General features: G+C 43.3%; 1 protein-coding gene across 7 annotated transcripts in view; it reads right to left on the minus strand.

The window, feature by feature from the left end:
- The window catches only part of CCDC138 (coiled-coil domain containing 138), a 113622-nt gene that overhangs the window by 77843 nt on the left and 18611 nt on the right, over positions 1-17168 (minus strand). For 6 of the 7 annotated variants that reach the window (XM_056114679.1, XM_056114678.1, XM_056114683.1 and 3 more), the window contains exons 4-5: positions 16473-16597; positions 11799-11983 (exon numbers count right to left, since the gene is read on the minus strand). In XM_056114679.1, the coding sequence (XP_055970654.1) occupies positions 11799-11983; positions 16473-16597 (310 nt within the window). Of the gene's footprint in view, positions 1-11798; positions 11987-16472; positions 16598-17168 lie in introns of all 7 variants that reach the window. The other variant, XM_056114680.1, reaches the window with a different exon arrangement.

The following is a 17168-nucleotide window of genomic DNA, read 5'->3' on the forward strand; positions in this document are numbered from 1 at the left end:
TTCTAGTTACAATATTATCACTGATAGGGTATCATGCATATCACTTTACCTCCTTTCAGCACCCAATCTTCATCCAGAGTGTCCACTTCCTTTATCAATATTATACGGGCTGTCCCTGACCCCCTTTCCCCATGGTGAAAAGATTCCTACCAAGAACCAGTTGTCCTGCTCATTTCTTTTGCCTTTAGGCATTAAGTATTCCCCTACTATGCTTCAATATAGCACTGCACTGCACTGTTCTCCCGTGTTCATCTATTTGCTCAAGTGGGCCCAGTAACGTCTCCATCATGAGACTTGTTGTAACTGTGTTGGGCATATCCAATACTAAACAAGTAGCTCACCAGGTTTTGCCATGTGGGCGAGATACTCTCGGTAGCTTGCCGGGCTCTCCAAGAGCAGTGGAAGAATCGAACCCGGCTTGGAAGAATCGAACCTGGCTTGGCCGGGCTGGCTGCACTCAAGGCAAACGCCCTATCCGCTGTGCGATCACTCGAGCCTTATGCGTCAAGATATCCTGCATATAAATAAGATCTCCCTCAGACTCATTTCAGTCAGTGTGGTAGTCTCCAAATCCATCCATGCATCATCAAATTGCATGACTTCATCTCAGTGTATTCCACCATGTATATGTACCATAGCTTCTTTATACAGTCATCTGTTCTGGGACGCCTGGATTGTTTCCAGATTTGGGCTATTAAGTATAGTGCTGCAATGGTTGTTGTAGTTCTTTGTGAAGAGTACTGGTTTTTCTGATATGAGATACCTCATTGTTTTGATTTGCATTTCCATAATTAGTGATACACAACATTTTTTATGACTTTTGTCCACCTCTATTTCTTCTTTGGGGAAAATTTCTAATCATCTCCAGTTTATGATGGGTTAGAATTTTTTAAGTTCTACCAGTACTTTATATATCTTTGATAGTAACCCTCTATCAGATGACTAGTGGGGAAATAGATTCTCCCAGTCTATGGGATATCTTTGTATCCTGGACATCATTTCCTTTTAGGTGCTGAAAGTTTTTAATCTAATGTAGTTCCATTTGTTCATCTTTGTTTCCACCTGCTTGGCCAATGGTATTGCCTCCTTAAAGATGCCGCTAGCTTCAACATCAAAAAGGGTTGCCTTTTTTCCTATAAGTAGCCTATGGGTTCAGGATTGATATTAAGGTCCTTAATCTACTGTGATTTGACTTTTGTGTATGGTGTTTGAAAGGGGTATGAGTTCATTTTTTTTTTTTTTTGGCATTTGTCTAACCAGTTTTCCCAATACTACTTCCTAAAGAGATTTTCCTTGATCCACTCAAATTTATTGCTCTTTTATTGAAGAATAACTGACCATATACCTGAGTATCTCTCTCTGGACTTTTTAATCCATTAATTTGAGGGTCTGCCTTTATTCCAGTACCACACTGTTTTAATGACTACTAACCTGTAACTTAAACAGGTTGAAGTTGGAGAAAGTGATGCCTACCATCTTTTTTTTTCCTGAGAATTGCTTTGTCTATTGGGGAAAGGAGGTTTGGGGTGGCAATGTTCCATCTGAATTTCAGGAATGGTTGATCTATTTTTAAAATGTCATTGGTAAGTAGCCTTGTACAGACTGCACTGAATCTGTATAATGCTTTGAGAAGCATTGACATTTGACAATGTTAATCCTTCCCATCCACGAGCAGGAAATGTGTTTGCACTTATTTGTGAGGGGTTATTTCTAGCAATGCACTCAGGAATTAGTACAGTGGTGCTCAAAGGACCATAGAGATGCTGGAGACAGAACCTAGGTCAGCCCCATGCAAGGCAATCTCCTAATTGGCTATACTATCTCTCCAGCCCCTCCTCTTTCATTTCCTTTACATATTGTCACCTCTTTAATTCAGCTGATCCTTAGGTACTTGATTTTCTGAGGCACAGTTGTGAATGGGAATGCTTTAATCTCTCTTTCACTCACTTCTACTTCACTATTTGTAAAAAAGCCATGGACTTCTATGTGTTTATGTTGTAGCCTGCCACTTTATTACACAAACCTATTGTTTCTAAGAGCTTTTCTGTATTTAGGGTTTCTAAATATACTAACATGTCAGCTACAAATAGTGAAAGACTGGACTCTTCCATTCCTATATGAATGCCCGTAGTATCTTTTTCTTACCTAATTGCTATGGCAAGTACTTCCAGTACATACTGAATAAAAGTGGTTTAACTTGTCTTCTGGGACAAGCCTTAGAGAGACAGCTTTTAGTTTTTCCTCATTAGATATAATGTTTGCTGTGATCTTATGGTAAATGGCTTGAGTATGTTGAAGAAAGCTTCTTCAATTGCCATTTTTTATTTACTTTTTAAAATGATAAATCGGTACTGATCTTGTCAAATGCTTTCTTTGCATCTATTGATATGATCATAGGATTTTTATTTTTTCTTGTATTGATATGGTGTATTACATTGAATTGCATGTGTTAAACCATCCTCACGATCCTCCCAGGAGGGGAGATGCATGTCAAAAGTGGACTATGGACTGAACATGTTTGCCACTCAATGCCTCTTTTGCAGACCACAACACCCAAAAGGAGAGAGAGAACACAGGGGATTGCCCTGCCACAGAGGCAGGGGGAGATGGGGGGATGGGGGTGGGGGGGATATTATCCATGGTGGTGGAAAATGGGCACTGGTGGAGGGATGGGTATCTGATCATTGTATAATCAAACCCAAGCACAAAAAATTGTAAATCTACAACTGTACCTCATGGTGTTTCACTAATTAAAAAAAATTATTAAAAAAAAAAACCATCCTCACATACCTGGTATGAATCCCATTTAGTTTTGGTCTATGATCTTTTTGATAAGTTGTTGGATTCAATTTGCTAGTATTTTGTTAAAAAAAATTTTGCATCTGTTCATTACAGATATTGGTAATTGTGTGTGTGCACGTGCATGTGTGTGCACGCGTGTGCTTGTGTGCTGTCTGTTTTTGGTATCATGGTAAAGTTTGGTAATGTTTGATTCATAGGAACTAATGTTTGGTAATATTTGATTCATAGGAACTAATGTTTGGTAATGTGTGCTGCTTGTTTTTGCTACCATGGTAATGTTTAACAATGTTTGATTCATAGGAACTGTTTGGGAGTGCTTTAGTTTCTGCAATTTCCTGAAAGAGCCTGAAAAGGATTAGCAATAACTCTTCTCTAAAGGTTTGAAAGAACTCAACAGTGAATCTATTGAGCCTAGGCTTTTGCTTTGGGGAGATTTTGATTACCATTTTCATTTCCTCGATTGTGATACTTCTGTTCAGGTGTTACATATCTTCTTGGATCAGTCATGGGAGTAGAAGTCCAGAATTTATCAATTTATACCAGGTTCTCTCATTTACAGAACATAGTAGTCCTTAATGATCCTTTGCATTTCTGTCATATCTGCTATGACATCTCCTTTCATTTCTCATTTCAGTAATTAAGGTTTTCCCATTCTCTCAGTGATTCTTTCTAGTGGTTTATGAATCTTATGTTTTTCTTTCTTTAAAAATCCTGCTCTTAGTTTCATTACTCTCTCAATTTAACAGCACTTAGGCTGTTGACATTAAGATTATTATGAAGTTTTACACCATCTTTTTGTAAAAGTCTGGCAACTGTGTCCTGTTTTAAAGAAGTTCCTTCAGTTCTTGTAAAGTTTGTACTGACTTATGACGTTGCTGAACTGCTATTTATCCATGAAATTCTGTACAGTTTCTTCAAATCTAAAATTCTGTATCATTTCTTCAAATTTTGTATCGTTACTTCAAATCTCAAAGTCTGGTTGTGTAAAGTATTAGTGGTAAAATCTTCATTTCATTTTGGTGTTTTCAAACTATATCCCACCATTGTCTTTGAGCCCACAGGGTCTCATTTGATAATCTGCTGTTAATCTTAAGGACAATTCTTTTTATGTGATTTCCCTCAGTGATCTTTGTGCTTTCAGTATTCTATCTCCATGGCTTTAATCATTCTGATTAGGTTGTTTCTTGGAGTCTTATTTGGATCTCTTGCTGGTACACTTGGGATCTCTTGAATCTGGATCCATGTGCTCTTCAACTCTAGAAACCTGTTGGTTATGATTTTCTTAACTATTGATTCTTCATCAAAATAGCTTTCCTGGGTCACTGGACTCCACTATTAGGTTGTTCTGCTTGAATTCATCCCAGAGTTTTGTCTGCTGTCATTTTGAAGTCTTTTTCCTATCTTCTACTATACTCTGAAGGTTTTCTGCATCTGATCGTGGAGCACATTGATTTTGTCATCAGCTACTCTACTGTTGATGCCTTCCAGTGAGTTTTTCATTCCACCAACCAAATTCTTTAATTCTATCATTTCTGACAGCTTTCTCATTTATTGTCTCATATCCTCTATTTTATTGGTTTCCATTCCATTGTTTCTTTGATCTCATTAAATATCTTCAACACTTTCTCTGTAATGTTCTTACCGGAGAGGTTATTCAGCTGGTTATTACAGGTTGAGTCTTCATGGCTAATATCTTTGCTCACCATGCTTGGTGAGGTTCTATGTTGCTTTTCTATTGTGACTTGTGCAGTTGGAGGAGGGTCTGTTCAATTCACCTTTCACTCTTTCCCCACCACGTAAGGGTTCTTAGGGGAATAAGCTGGGTGGTGTTCTCCTTCCTCAGTGTCAAAGATATCTCGACTACATTTATTGTTACAAACCAGTTGTTAAGATTTTTGTGTGCGCCGGTTCCTGGAAGGTTTTCAGTGTCTTTGACCCTGAAAAGCTGTAATTTAATTCTTACGAACATTCCAGCTGAAATTTAATTCTTATTACCATAAGTGGTTCTGTGTGTCACTGGGTGGATAGATGACTAAGACGTCAATTTATGCTGTGAGCTACTGAGAAGTATCACATGGCCAATAACTACATGCTTCCCAGGAATCCTCACCTGGAGTTGAAATGTGAGCTCCTGAGTGTGCTTCCTAGCGTGATTCCAACACAATGCTCAGTTCACAGGACTGGGTCAGAGCAGGGCCAAATTCAGCATTTTATACTATTGTCCCTTTCTTCTAATTCAAAATAATCTCTTTCACTGGCTCTTATTTTACCACTTTCTCCTGGGTTTTGTTTAGATGGTTTTTGTTTGAAGGCCCACCTGGCTTACTCCTGGTTTTATGCTCAGAGTTCATTTCAAGGGGTCTCAGGGGCCATGTGAAGTGCCAGGAATGGAACTTAGGTTGGCTTTGAGGAAGGCAAATGTCCCACAAGCTGTATTATTACTCTAGCCCAAAACATTCTCAAAGTTTTTAACACCCTCATCTCTACCCCTGTGGAGTCACAGTCTCCCTTTCAGCCCCTACTTCTACCATATTGCCTTTTTTTTTTTTTTTTGCTTTTTGGGTCACACCCGGTGATGATCAGGGGTTACTCCTGGTTCATGCACTCAGGAACTACTTCTGGCTGTGCTCAGGGGACCATATGGGATGCTGGGGATCGAACCCGAGTCTGGCCTCGTGCAAGGCAAACACTCTACCCACTGTGCTATCACTCCAGTCCCCATATTGCCTTTTCATAATTAATATTTTTCAGAATTTGGATTTAAGTCCCATTCTTCACATTTTCGACTTGGTCCTATTCATTCAATCACTAAAGTGACCATTTATGTACTACCTGCCCCCAATTTACAACCAAACAGCTCTTTGTCCTATGCTCCAAATTCAAACTCAATCTGTCTAGTTAATATTATGTATGTTTTCAGATAGCAAAGATGATGTCCAATACTGAACTCAGTTATCAAAGAGAGAAATGCAAACGAAAACCATATGAAATAACACTTTATTCAATGACATGGATAGAAAAACAAAAATTGTCTAAGCATTGTCAGGACTGTAGAAAACCTGAAACCTTTGTGTGCAAATGGTAGTAATAAAAACAGTGCAATTATTTCAGAAGAGTCTGAGGAGTTATTCCAAAAGATAAATCTAATGGGTTAGGGAGGGGGTATGGTGCCACCAGCAGGTCAATCTGTACCTGTGAGGTGAGTGCATCAGCAGCCTGATGGCAACGTCAGACTTTCAGATACCCCAACATTGCTGCTGTGCCTCTGGCCAGACCCCAAAAACTTGGGGCAAAGTTTACCAAGAAAGTAAACGGCAAAAAGTTGGGTATGTGGGAGACACACCCACAAACCACCTCCGGCTCAGCTATATAATTGGAGGCATGGTCTCTCTGGTTCCTGATCGAACGGCTTAATGGCCATGATCCCAGAGTCTCAGAAACGAATCTCGGAACCCAGCGGCTTTTGGCAGAAATGCGTCCTGTTCCTGCAGAAGGTTACTGGCACTGGGCCACTCCAGGTGGGAATAGGTTTCGTGCCTTGGCCTGTTCCCCCTGGCGGCCTGGTGACCGCCATCCTACAGAGCACTGGACAGTCAGGTTTGGGCCTGCAGTGAGGAGACACACGGGGCCTCACCACATGGGGGTGGAGCCGACTCTTTCTCCCCATCCCAACAAGACCCTACAAATGGCCTCTCTGGCTCCTGATCAAGCTGATTAATAGCCATGATACCAGAGACTCAGAAACAAATCTTGAAACCCAGCGGCTTTGGCAGAAATACATCTGGACTACTGATGGATCCATCACATCCTCCAGAACGGCAATGGAGAAGATTATCCATGACTTCTACTCAAATCTCTTTGATAGCCATGTCCACTTGCCGACATACCAAATTCCACAGGATGGATATGTAGTTCCCAACGTTCTCCCTTCTGAAATCCGACACATCATTTCGTTGGTAAAGAAACAAACAGCACCCAGGCCAGACAAGGTCAGACCTGAACACCTGAAGAACCTGCCGTCAGTACTCATCAGTACACTGGCTCGGCTCTTCACTCGCTACCTGTCTGAATGCAAGGTTCCGTCCCAATGGAAAACCAGCAGGACCATACTACTGTTCAAGAAGGGAGACATCCATGACATTGGCAACTATCGCCCGATCTGCCTATTGTCTGTCATCTGCAAGTTGTTCACTCGAGTCATCCTAAATAGGATTGGCAGAACACTAGATGAAGGACAACCATGTGAGCAAGCAGGGTTCCGCAAAGGATTCAGCACCATCGACCATATCCACACAATCAATAACCAAGCTCATTGAGGTTTCTCGGGAGTTCAAGATGCCTCTCTGTCTAACGTTCATTGATTTAAAGAAGGCCTTTGATTCTGTTGAGACGGAAGCGGTCATGGAAGCCCTAGCCAATCAGGGCATTCAAGCCCAATACATCAGGATCCTCCGTGAGCTGTATTGCGGATTCACTACCAGGATCTCACCATTCTACAAAGAAGTGATCGTTGATGTCAAGAGAGGGGTGCGGCAGGGTGATACCATTTCACCAAAACTCTTCAGTGCCACCCTCGAGAACATCATGCGACGACTGGAATGGGAAGGAATGGGAGTGAAGATAGATGGCCGGCAACTACACCACCTCCGCTTTGCTGATGACATTGTTTTAATAACACCAAACATCAGCCAAGCGGCACAAATGCTGGCCGACTTTGACCGTGAGTGTGGAAAGGTAGGACTACAGCTGAATCTTACGAAGACAATGTTTATGAGAAACAGCCTCATTCCTGATGCCCCATTCTCTCTCAACGGAACGACCATCTCCGAATGCAACAGCTATGTGTACCTAGGTCGAGAGGTCAACATGACAAATGACCTGGCACCCGAGCTGCGCAGGAGGAAGAGAGCGGCTTGGAATGCCTTCAAGAACGTCGAAGAAATAGCTAAGAGGACGAAGAACCTCCGGCTCCGGGCACATCTCTTTGATTCCACTGTTCTTCCTGCATTAACATATGCCTCAGAGACCTGGGCCCTACGCAAACAAGATGAGAACGCTATTCAGGTCTCCCAAAGAAGAATAGAAAGAGCTATGCTTGGAATATCACGTTTCACTCAAATGAGAGAAAGAATCCGGAGTTCTGACATCCGTCGACGATCAAGAATCAGGGACGCTGTCTCATTTGCCAAGGTGTCGAAAATCAGAAGGGCTGGTCACGTAATGAGATTTAAAGACGACCGTTGGACTAGAGCTGTTACTGATTGGATTCCACGGGATGTCAAAAGACCGCGTGGCCGCCCACCTACCAGATGGTCAGACTTCTTCGTCAAGATCATGAACGATCGGTTTGAGGCCCTTCATGTTCCCGGAGCGAACAGATGCCATTGGGCTACACTAGCACGCGACAGGGACAAATGGAGACGTTACTGGCGCCCGCTCGAGCAAATCGACAACTAACGGGAAGTTAAGTGATTAAGTGACATCTGGACTGCATACAAGGTGGCCGCCAGCTCAGAGCTTATTGGAAAGCCAGGTATGAGTCAGCGGTGATGGGGCAACTGCATTCTCATGGGAAGGAGGGCGGTACAAGCTCATCCTTCACGCCCTACCAAGGTCACGAGTTGCCCCCCGTAAGGAGCTCTCTGGCACGGCCATGGCTCCAGAGGCAAAAGGACTTAATCCAGAGCCCAGAAAGTTGCGGCAGAAAAGTGAATGGACCATGCATTAAACTATGGTGCCATGCCTCCCTGGGAGGGAAAGGGTATTGCTCCCTTCCGCCTTTTTCCCCCCTGGCAGCAAAGTGGCCACCACCTCAGAGCTTATTGGAAAGCCAGAGGTGACGGGGCAACTGCAGTCTCATGGGAAGAAGGGCAGTACCGGCACATCCTTCACGCCCTACCGAGGTCACGAGTTGTCCCCCGCAAGCGGCTCTCTGGCACGGCCATGGCTCCAGAGGCAAAAGGACTTAATCCAGAACCCGGCAACCTGCTGCAGAAATGCGAATGGACCATGCGTTAAACTACGGCGCCATGCCTCCCCGGGAGGGAAAGAGTGTTGCTCCCTTCTGCCTTTTCCCCCTCTGGCAGCAAAGTGGCCGCCACCTCAGAGCTTATTGAAAAGCCAGGTATGAGCCGGTGGTGACGGGGCAACTGCAGTCTCATGGGAAGGGGGACGGTACCGGCTCGTCCTTCACGCCCTACCAAGGTCATGAGTTGCCCCTCACAAGCGGCTCTCTGGCATGGCCATGGCTCTAGAGGCAAAAGGACTTAGTCCAGAGCCCAGCAGCTTGCAGAAGAAAAGTGAATGGACCATGCGTTAAACTATGGCGCCATGCCTCCCCAGGAGGGAAAGGATGTTGCTCCCTTCTGCCTTTTTCCCCCCTGGCAGCAAGGTGGCCGCCGCCTCAGAGCTTATAGGAAAGCCAGGTACGAGCCAGCGGTGACGGGGCAACTGCAGTCTCATGGGAAGGGGGATGGTACTAGCACGTCCTTCACGCCCTACCGAGGTCATGAGTTAGCCCCCACGAGCGACTCTCCGGCACGGCCATAACACCAGACACATAGAAAACAATCTCGTAATTATTGTAATTATCTGGCTCTTTGCAGAAATCTAAAATCGTGGCTACGTGACATTATATGATTCTCATAACCAGCTATAGAAAACAAAATATTTCACAATGCCTTTTCCGCAATTTTGATTGTTTGGGGGGAAATTCTAAACAATAATGGCATATCTTTTGTCAAAATGATAAATGTAATCAATGTAGAGAAGAGTTAAGTAGAAATCATCTGCCTCACAGGCATTTGGAGGGGTGAGGGTGGCGTATACTGGGGTTCTTGGTGGTAAAAAATGAGTACTGGTGAAGGGAAAGGTGTTTGATCATTGTATGACTGAGACTTAAACCTGAAAGCTTAGTAACTTATCCTGCAGTGATTCAATAAATAAATATAAAAATAAAAAATAATTAATTAAAAAACTAAGGTGGAGTTCATGCCCAATTCAATCAGCTAATTGGTGACTGAATGAATAGCAGTAAAGGTAAAGGTAAAGGCCCTCCCATTGATCGTCGATTTGCTCGAGCAGGCCCAGTAACGTCTCCATTGGAGACTTTGTTGTTACTGTGTCTGGCATATCGAATACTCTCAGTAGCTTGCCGGGCTCTCCGAGAGGGGCGGAGGAATCGAACTCGGGTCAGCCATGTTAGCCGCTTGTAAGGCGAACGCCCTACCCGCTGTGCTATCGCTCAAAATTAAAAAATAAAGGGTTAAGGATATAGTTCAGTGGAAGAGCACATACCTCTGTGTGTGAGTTGTGATCATACATTCAACTCACTCCTAGAATATATGTAAGTACATCCACACAAACTACAAAAGTAAATAGCATCACCATTTGTAACAACCCAAACGTTCATAAAGTAATAAAGAGATTAAGAAAATGTGGTTTATCCACACTAGAATATTATTCAGCAATAAAAAGGATAAATATACTTCAATGTTGGGTAACAATTCCAAGCATTTTAGATTTAACATTGGGTTGTCCTTTCTCCTCCCACAGGAAGCTTAGCTTAAAGGAGTTACCTCTACCACAGTGCTCCTGAGGGACACCCAAGGCACTCCCAATCTTCTGGGTTTATCTTTAATCTCTCCTTTGTGCTCTTCTTCCCCTCACGTTTATCCCCAAATCCGACCCTAAAACTTGTAAAGTCAAATCTTCTGAGGACTCTGGATTTTGTATATGTAAGTGAAATGTTGATTTTCTCTTTCCTTTATGTCTTTCGCATAGTTTACTTTAGAGCAATGTCCTTTGTGTAAAGACCTGGGAAGACAGTTAATGCTATGCTTTTGTAACTTGGGAGTTAATTGACTCTGAATAATATTTACTCCTGGGCAATCATCACATTTACCTGACTTAAGCCTCAGTTGCCCTTAGTTCCCAACACCCGAAAAAGGGGGTGGGGGGCTTCCCTATGAGGAACAAGGATGGATGGACCCAGGCAAGTCGTAAGCTACCCTGGCAACAAAAAGGGACAGGCTGAGTGCCATACGAATATAATAAGTTAAGAGCACGGTCATGGTACAACCTGACATGACCCAAAAGAGAGGTGACTGAATAAGGACCCTGCTAGGGTTAGGAAAGACTAACTTGGCCTTCGCATTGTAGCCTGGGATATATAGCAAGATGTGCCCAGGAAGAACCACCCTTTAAGCATAACATTTCTCTTATTGTGTTCATGCAAAATGACTAGAGATATTATTAAGAAGTTAATTTAAGATGACTGTTCAAATGGATTAATAGATAAGGAAAGAAGAAAGCAATATGCCCAGATGGATCCTACCCTTGGGTGGATCTCCTAGCAGGAATCTAGAGTGCTGAACCCTAGATGAGGTTCTGTCCTTGAGTGGATCTCCAAGAAGAATTTCCTGTGAATGATCTATTGATTGTTTACGATAATGTTCAACCACACCTATGCGTAATTGCTACCCCTAACCCTTCATGATCTCTCTATAACTAAGGCTGTGAGACTTGAATAAATGGTCACTGATTATCAACCAGAAGAGTCTCATACATGGGAATCACATACACTGCCACTTAGCCACACTCCCAGCCCTGCACACATGGACTGGACAGAGAGGGAATCTGAGCCACACTCCCAGCCCTGCACAGATGGATTGGACAGAGAGGGAATGTGGAGCCAGAGTGATAGTACAGCAGGTAGGACTTGCACATGGCCAACCTGGATCTTATCCCTGGATCACATGGCCCCCAAGAATTACCAGGAGAGATACTTGAGTGTAGAGCCAGGAGTTAAGCCCTGAGTACTGATTTTTTGGCCAAATAAAAATAAACAACAACAAAAAGGAATAAACATAAAGCAACACGGTCTGATCTAAAACAACATCTACACCAATAGTTTATATTTAAAAACCTTATTTTCAAATACCTGGCACTTAAAACATAAATATTTCTGAATTCTCAATTCAGTAATTAGTTCTTACCTGTAGCTTCTGATGTATTTGAAATAACTCATCATATATCTGATTGATTTGATGTGGAAGTAAAGGTTGCTTATTTGATCCTTTAGATGTTGGTGAAGCAGTACGTTTCAAAGGAGAATCACATGCATCACTAAAATATTCAGTGCAATTTCTTGAATTTAAGGTCAAACTAATTGGCTGGGCAACTGCTAGGAAAACAAAATTTTAATCATCAAACAACTTATAGTTTTAAATATTCTCAGAATCTTTAGAAAGCTACTTTACACTGAATTATAATATTGTATAATTGAAGTACAGCATCATAAAATGTTTCGAGTGAGAGGGTAGAGAGATAGTTCAGTGTATATGGTGGCACCAGCAGGTCAATCTGTACCTGTGAGGCGAGTGCATCAGCAGCCTTATGGTGCCTTCAGACTTCCAGATACCCCAAAATTGCTGCTGTGCCTTTGGCCAGGCCCCAAAAACTTGGGGCAAAGTTTACCAAGAAAGTAAACGGCCAAAAGTTAGGTATGTGGGAAACACACCCACAAACCCACTTCCGGCTTAGCTATATAATTGGAGGCATGGTCTTTTTGGTTCCTGACTGAACTGCTTAATGGCCATGATCCCAGAGACTCAGAAACAAATCTCAATACCCAGCGGCTTTTGGCAGAAATGCATCCAGTCTCTGCAGTAGGTTACTGGTGCTGGGCCACGCCAGGTGGGAATAGGTTTTATGCCTTGGCCTATTCCCCCTCGTAGCCCAGTGGCTACCATCCTCCAGAGGCCACTGGACAGTCAGGTTTGGGCCCGCAGTGACAAGACATACAGGGCCTCACGGGATGGTGGTGGAGCCGGTCCTGTCCTCCCCACCCCAACAAGACCCCCAGTCATCGCCCACGAATGGCCTCTCTGGCTCCCGATCAAGCTGCTGAACGAACATGATCCCAGAGAACTCAGAAAAAAAATCTCAAAACCCAGTGGCTTTTGGCAGAAATGCGTCCAGAACCCACAGTAGGTTACTGTCACCAGGCCACCCCAGGGGGGAAAAGGTGCTGTCCCTCCACCTGCTCCCCCTTGGTGGCTCAGTGGCCACCATCCTTCAGAGGCCATTGGACAGTCAGGTTTGGGCCGCAGTGACAAGACATTTTGGGCCTCACGGGATGGGGGTGGAGCTGGTCCTTTCCTCCCCACCCCAAAGAGACCCCAAGTCATCACCCACAAACAGCCTCTCTGGCTCCTGATCAAGCTGCTTAACGGCCATGATCCTAGAGACTCAGAAATAAATCTCGAACCCCAGTGGCTTTTGGCAGAAATGTGTCTGGACCATGCAGTAGATTACTGTCGCAGGGCCACCCCAAGGGGAAAGGGATGTTGTCCCTCCACCTGCCTCCCCCTGACAGCTCGGTGGCCATCATCCTCCAGAGGTCATTGGACAGTCAGGTTTGGGCCTGCAGTGAAGAGACATTTTGGGCCTCACGGAATGGGGGTGGAGCCGGTCCTGTCATCCCCACCCCAACAAGACCTGAAGTCATTGCCCACGAACGGCCTTTCTGGCTCCTGATCAAGCTGCTGAAGGGCCATGATCCCAGAGACTCAGGAACAAATCTCAGAACCCAGCAGGTTTTGGCAGAAATCCCTCCAGATTTAAGTGTTAAAATTTCAGAATTTCAAAATCACGCGGCCACTGCTGCAGCCACGCGACATCATGTTATTCATAACCAGCAATAGAAAACAATTTGTCTACTGTTGCCTTTTCAGCAGATCTGAGTGTTGGGGTAAAATCTCAAATAATAATGGTGGGTCTGGTGGCTAAATATTGAATGTGATCAAAGTAGAGAGAGACTAATGTGGAAATCATCTGCCCCACAGGTAGGGGGAGGGTGTGGGATGAGGGTATACTGGGGTTGTTGGAGGTTGGTGAAGGTACGGGTGTTTCATTGTATGACCAAGACTTAGACCCAAAAGCTTTGTAACTGCTCTCATGGTGATTCAATAAATAAAATTATAAAAAATGAAAAAAAAAAGGTGGAGTTCATGCACAATTCAATCAGCTAATCAGTGGCTGAATAAACAGCAGTACTCTCGTATATAAGAGAGAGAGAGAGAGAGAGAGAGAGAGAGAGAGAGAGAGAGAGAGAGAAATAGTTCAACAGATTGAGCACAGGCTATGCCCTTGGGAGGCCTTGGTTGGGCCCCTGGCATGACATGATCCCCCCAAGCACAACAATGAACTGGGAACAGCCTCCAAGCACAAGTCCATGTGGTCCAAATCCCCCTCTAAAAAATAAAACAGGGCCAGGAAGATAGCTCCCAAGGCTGGAGCACATGCTGGAATGCACAGGGTCCCAGATTAAATCCCCAGCACTGGAGTACTGCCCTGGTGGCCTGCTATAACACTAGGAAGCCACCTCCCACACCCATAAACACCAATTCAGTTAATCAAGTGCCCCTGAAGTGAAATAAAACTTTCAGCACTTAGAACTGTGAAAAGCAAAATCCGTTTTGAACCCTCTAAGCCCCATCTCACTAATTCCTGGTTAAATATTCCTTAATTTAGTAAACTTTAAATCCATTCAAAAAACATTTACAGGAGTCAGAGAGAAGGCACTTGCCTATCTTTTTTTTTTTTTTTAATTAGTGAAGCACCATGAGGTACAGTTATAGATTTACAAATCTTTGTGCTTGGGTTTCGGTCATACAATGATCAAATACCCATCCCTCCACCAGTGTCCATTTTCCACCACCATGGATAATATCCCCCCCCACCCTGCCTCTGTGGCAGGGCATTCCCTTTTGTTCTCTCTCTCCTTTTGGGTGTTGTGGTCTGCAAAAGAGGCATTGAGTGGCAAACATGTTCAGTCCATAGTCTACTTTCAACATGCATCTCCCCTCCTGGGAGGATCCTCCAAACACCCTTTATTTGGTGCTCCCTTCTCTATCTGAGCTGCCCTTTCCCCTAGGATACCCGGCTGGCTTCTAAGCTATGGAGTAATCCTCCTGGTGTTGATCTCAGCTATTCTTGGGTATTAATCTCATATTTTGTTACTTTATATCCCCCAGATGAATGCAATCTTTCTATGTCTATCCCTCTCTTTCTGACTCATTTCACTTAGCATGATACTTTCCATGTGGTACCACTTGTATGTAAATTTCATGACTTCATCTTTTCTAAGAGCTACATAGTACTCCATTGTGTAGATGTACCAAAGTTTCTTTAACCAGTCATCTGTTCTTGGGCACTCAGGGCACTTGCCTATCTTAACAGCAGAACCTCAGTTCAATGCCTAGCATTGCAAATGGTCCCCGAAGCACCACCAGGAATGACCCTGAGCACAGCTGGGTGTGGCCCCAAAACCCAAACACAAATTTTATAGATCATCGTATATTTTCAATGAAAATATTCCCATAGAGCAAGAAACGGTCTGAGCATGACAGCTTTTCAATCTTCCTCAAACATTGAGGTTAACTAGATAAAGGAGAGTGAGAAAGGAAATACAAAAAAAAAAGATATATTTATACATATATATATATTTATTGTTTCCTAGGGGAAACAGTAGAAGCCACCAGTAGTATAAAAGTACTCTCCAATATGTCTTACAGCCAACCTAGGAATGATACCATTTCTGGTTCCTTCTTTCCTTAATATCCTGTCAAAACTGTAACATGCAATCAGAGCCTAAGGAATATACTCTGTGGTATATTCTTACAAAACTTGAAGAATCAGTTAACTAACTCCCACAACCTTTTGCATACATTCTAACAAAAACTGACATAAGTCAGAACCAAAGAAATTATCAAAAGTACCAGCCGATAGCACAGTGGTAGGGCATGTGCCTTGCGCACAGCTGGCCTGGCTGAGCCGGGTTTGATTCTTCCGCCCCTCTCGGAGAGCCCGGCAAGCTACTGACAGTATCTTGCCTGCACGGCAAAGCCTGGCAAGCTAACCGTGACGTATTCGATATGCCAAACACAGTAACAACAAGTCTCACAATGGAGACGTTACTGGGCCCGCTCGAGCAAATCGATGAACAATGGGAGGACAGTGCTACAGTGCTACTCAGTAGTTGATTATAAAACTGTTTTTAGTAAATATTGAGAATGTGTAACTACTACTGAAAAACAAAGCTTATTTTTCTCTTTTTTAGTTTAATCATAAGCATAATAATTTTCTCATGACTTACTGAAACTTAAACCAAATACATAAACACATGAGGAGTACTGGCAGAACACTGACCTTATCAGTTACAACTTATTTGACATAGTCTAGTGTTGGTTTCTTCCAACCTTGTTTCATGTGCCTCACTCACCCAACGGCCTCAAGTCTCATCCCCTGAAATTTGATTTCTGTGGACCAGGTGTCTCTAGTTTCATGCTTTGATGTTTATTTTTGGTTTTGAATCACTCTGACATTGCTCAAGGTTTACTTCTGGCTCTGCATTCAGAGATCACTCCTGGCAGGCACTGGGGACTGAACCAGCCCAGTCCAATGTACTATCTTTCCAGCTCCCAAATTTTGATGCTTTTCCCCCTCCTCCTCCACTCCAGTTAAACAATATTCATGTGTAACCCCCTCTGAAATATCCTGGGGAGTCACCAGGGAGCCAGATGATCCCCAGCTGAGAAAAACCTGCTCTAGTGAACACAGTTAATATCTGAATGGTTTATGCAATAAGTTTTTGAGTTTTCTTTTACCTTTTTCGGTTTCTTTAAAAGACAACTTATTTATATTGGAGGTAGTAACTCTGTGATCGTTTTCAATTAATTCTTCTCTTTCCAATTGCTTTAACTCTCGAAAAGATTCCAGATCATCATCTAGGCTTAAAAAAGAAAAAAGAAAAAAAAATTACACCGCAGGCCAGCTATAGGGCTCAAGCACATATGAGTTTCTATTTTCAATTCCTGGCACTTCGCAGACCCCTAGCACAACAAGGTGTAGGCTAGGAGGTTCCCAAGTCCCACAAGTTGGCAAAGCACTTCAGTGAACTATCAGACCAGCACTGTTGGGTCAAGCATTACTGGAAGTGGCCCCAGCTCCACCTCAATTCTTAAGAAGCACAGATTCTGCAATTTTTTAATTCTATTTTTTTAATAAAGATTAAAAATTTTTCCTAAATATTAGCATTACAATTGAAATACATAAAATGAGCACAAATTTATAAGAATGTAAAAAATGAGGAGTTCGAAAACCATACAATAATTTGGGCACATGCACCCAACCCACGTTCAATTCCCGCCACCACAAAACTTATTGCAAAATTCACCCAGCAATGTAAGGTGCAACCATGAAGATCCCCAAGCACTGCTGGGTGGCCAGAATAATCCCCTGCACAGCACTTTCAGGGACCCTCACTGCTGGCCTGGCCAGCTGACAATCACCGGTAGAGGGCT

The sequence above is a fragment of the Sorex fumeus genome, unplaced genomic scaffold, assembly GCF_029834395.1.
Source record: "Sorex fumeus unplaced genomic scaffold, SorFum_2.1 ptg000026l, whole genome shotgun sequence".
Classification (NCBI taxonomy): domain Eukaryota; kingdom Metazoa; phylum Chordata; class Mammalia; order Eulipotyphla; family Soricidae; genus Sorex; species Sorex fumeus.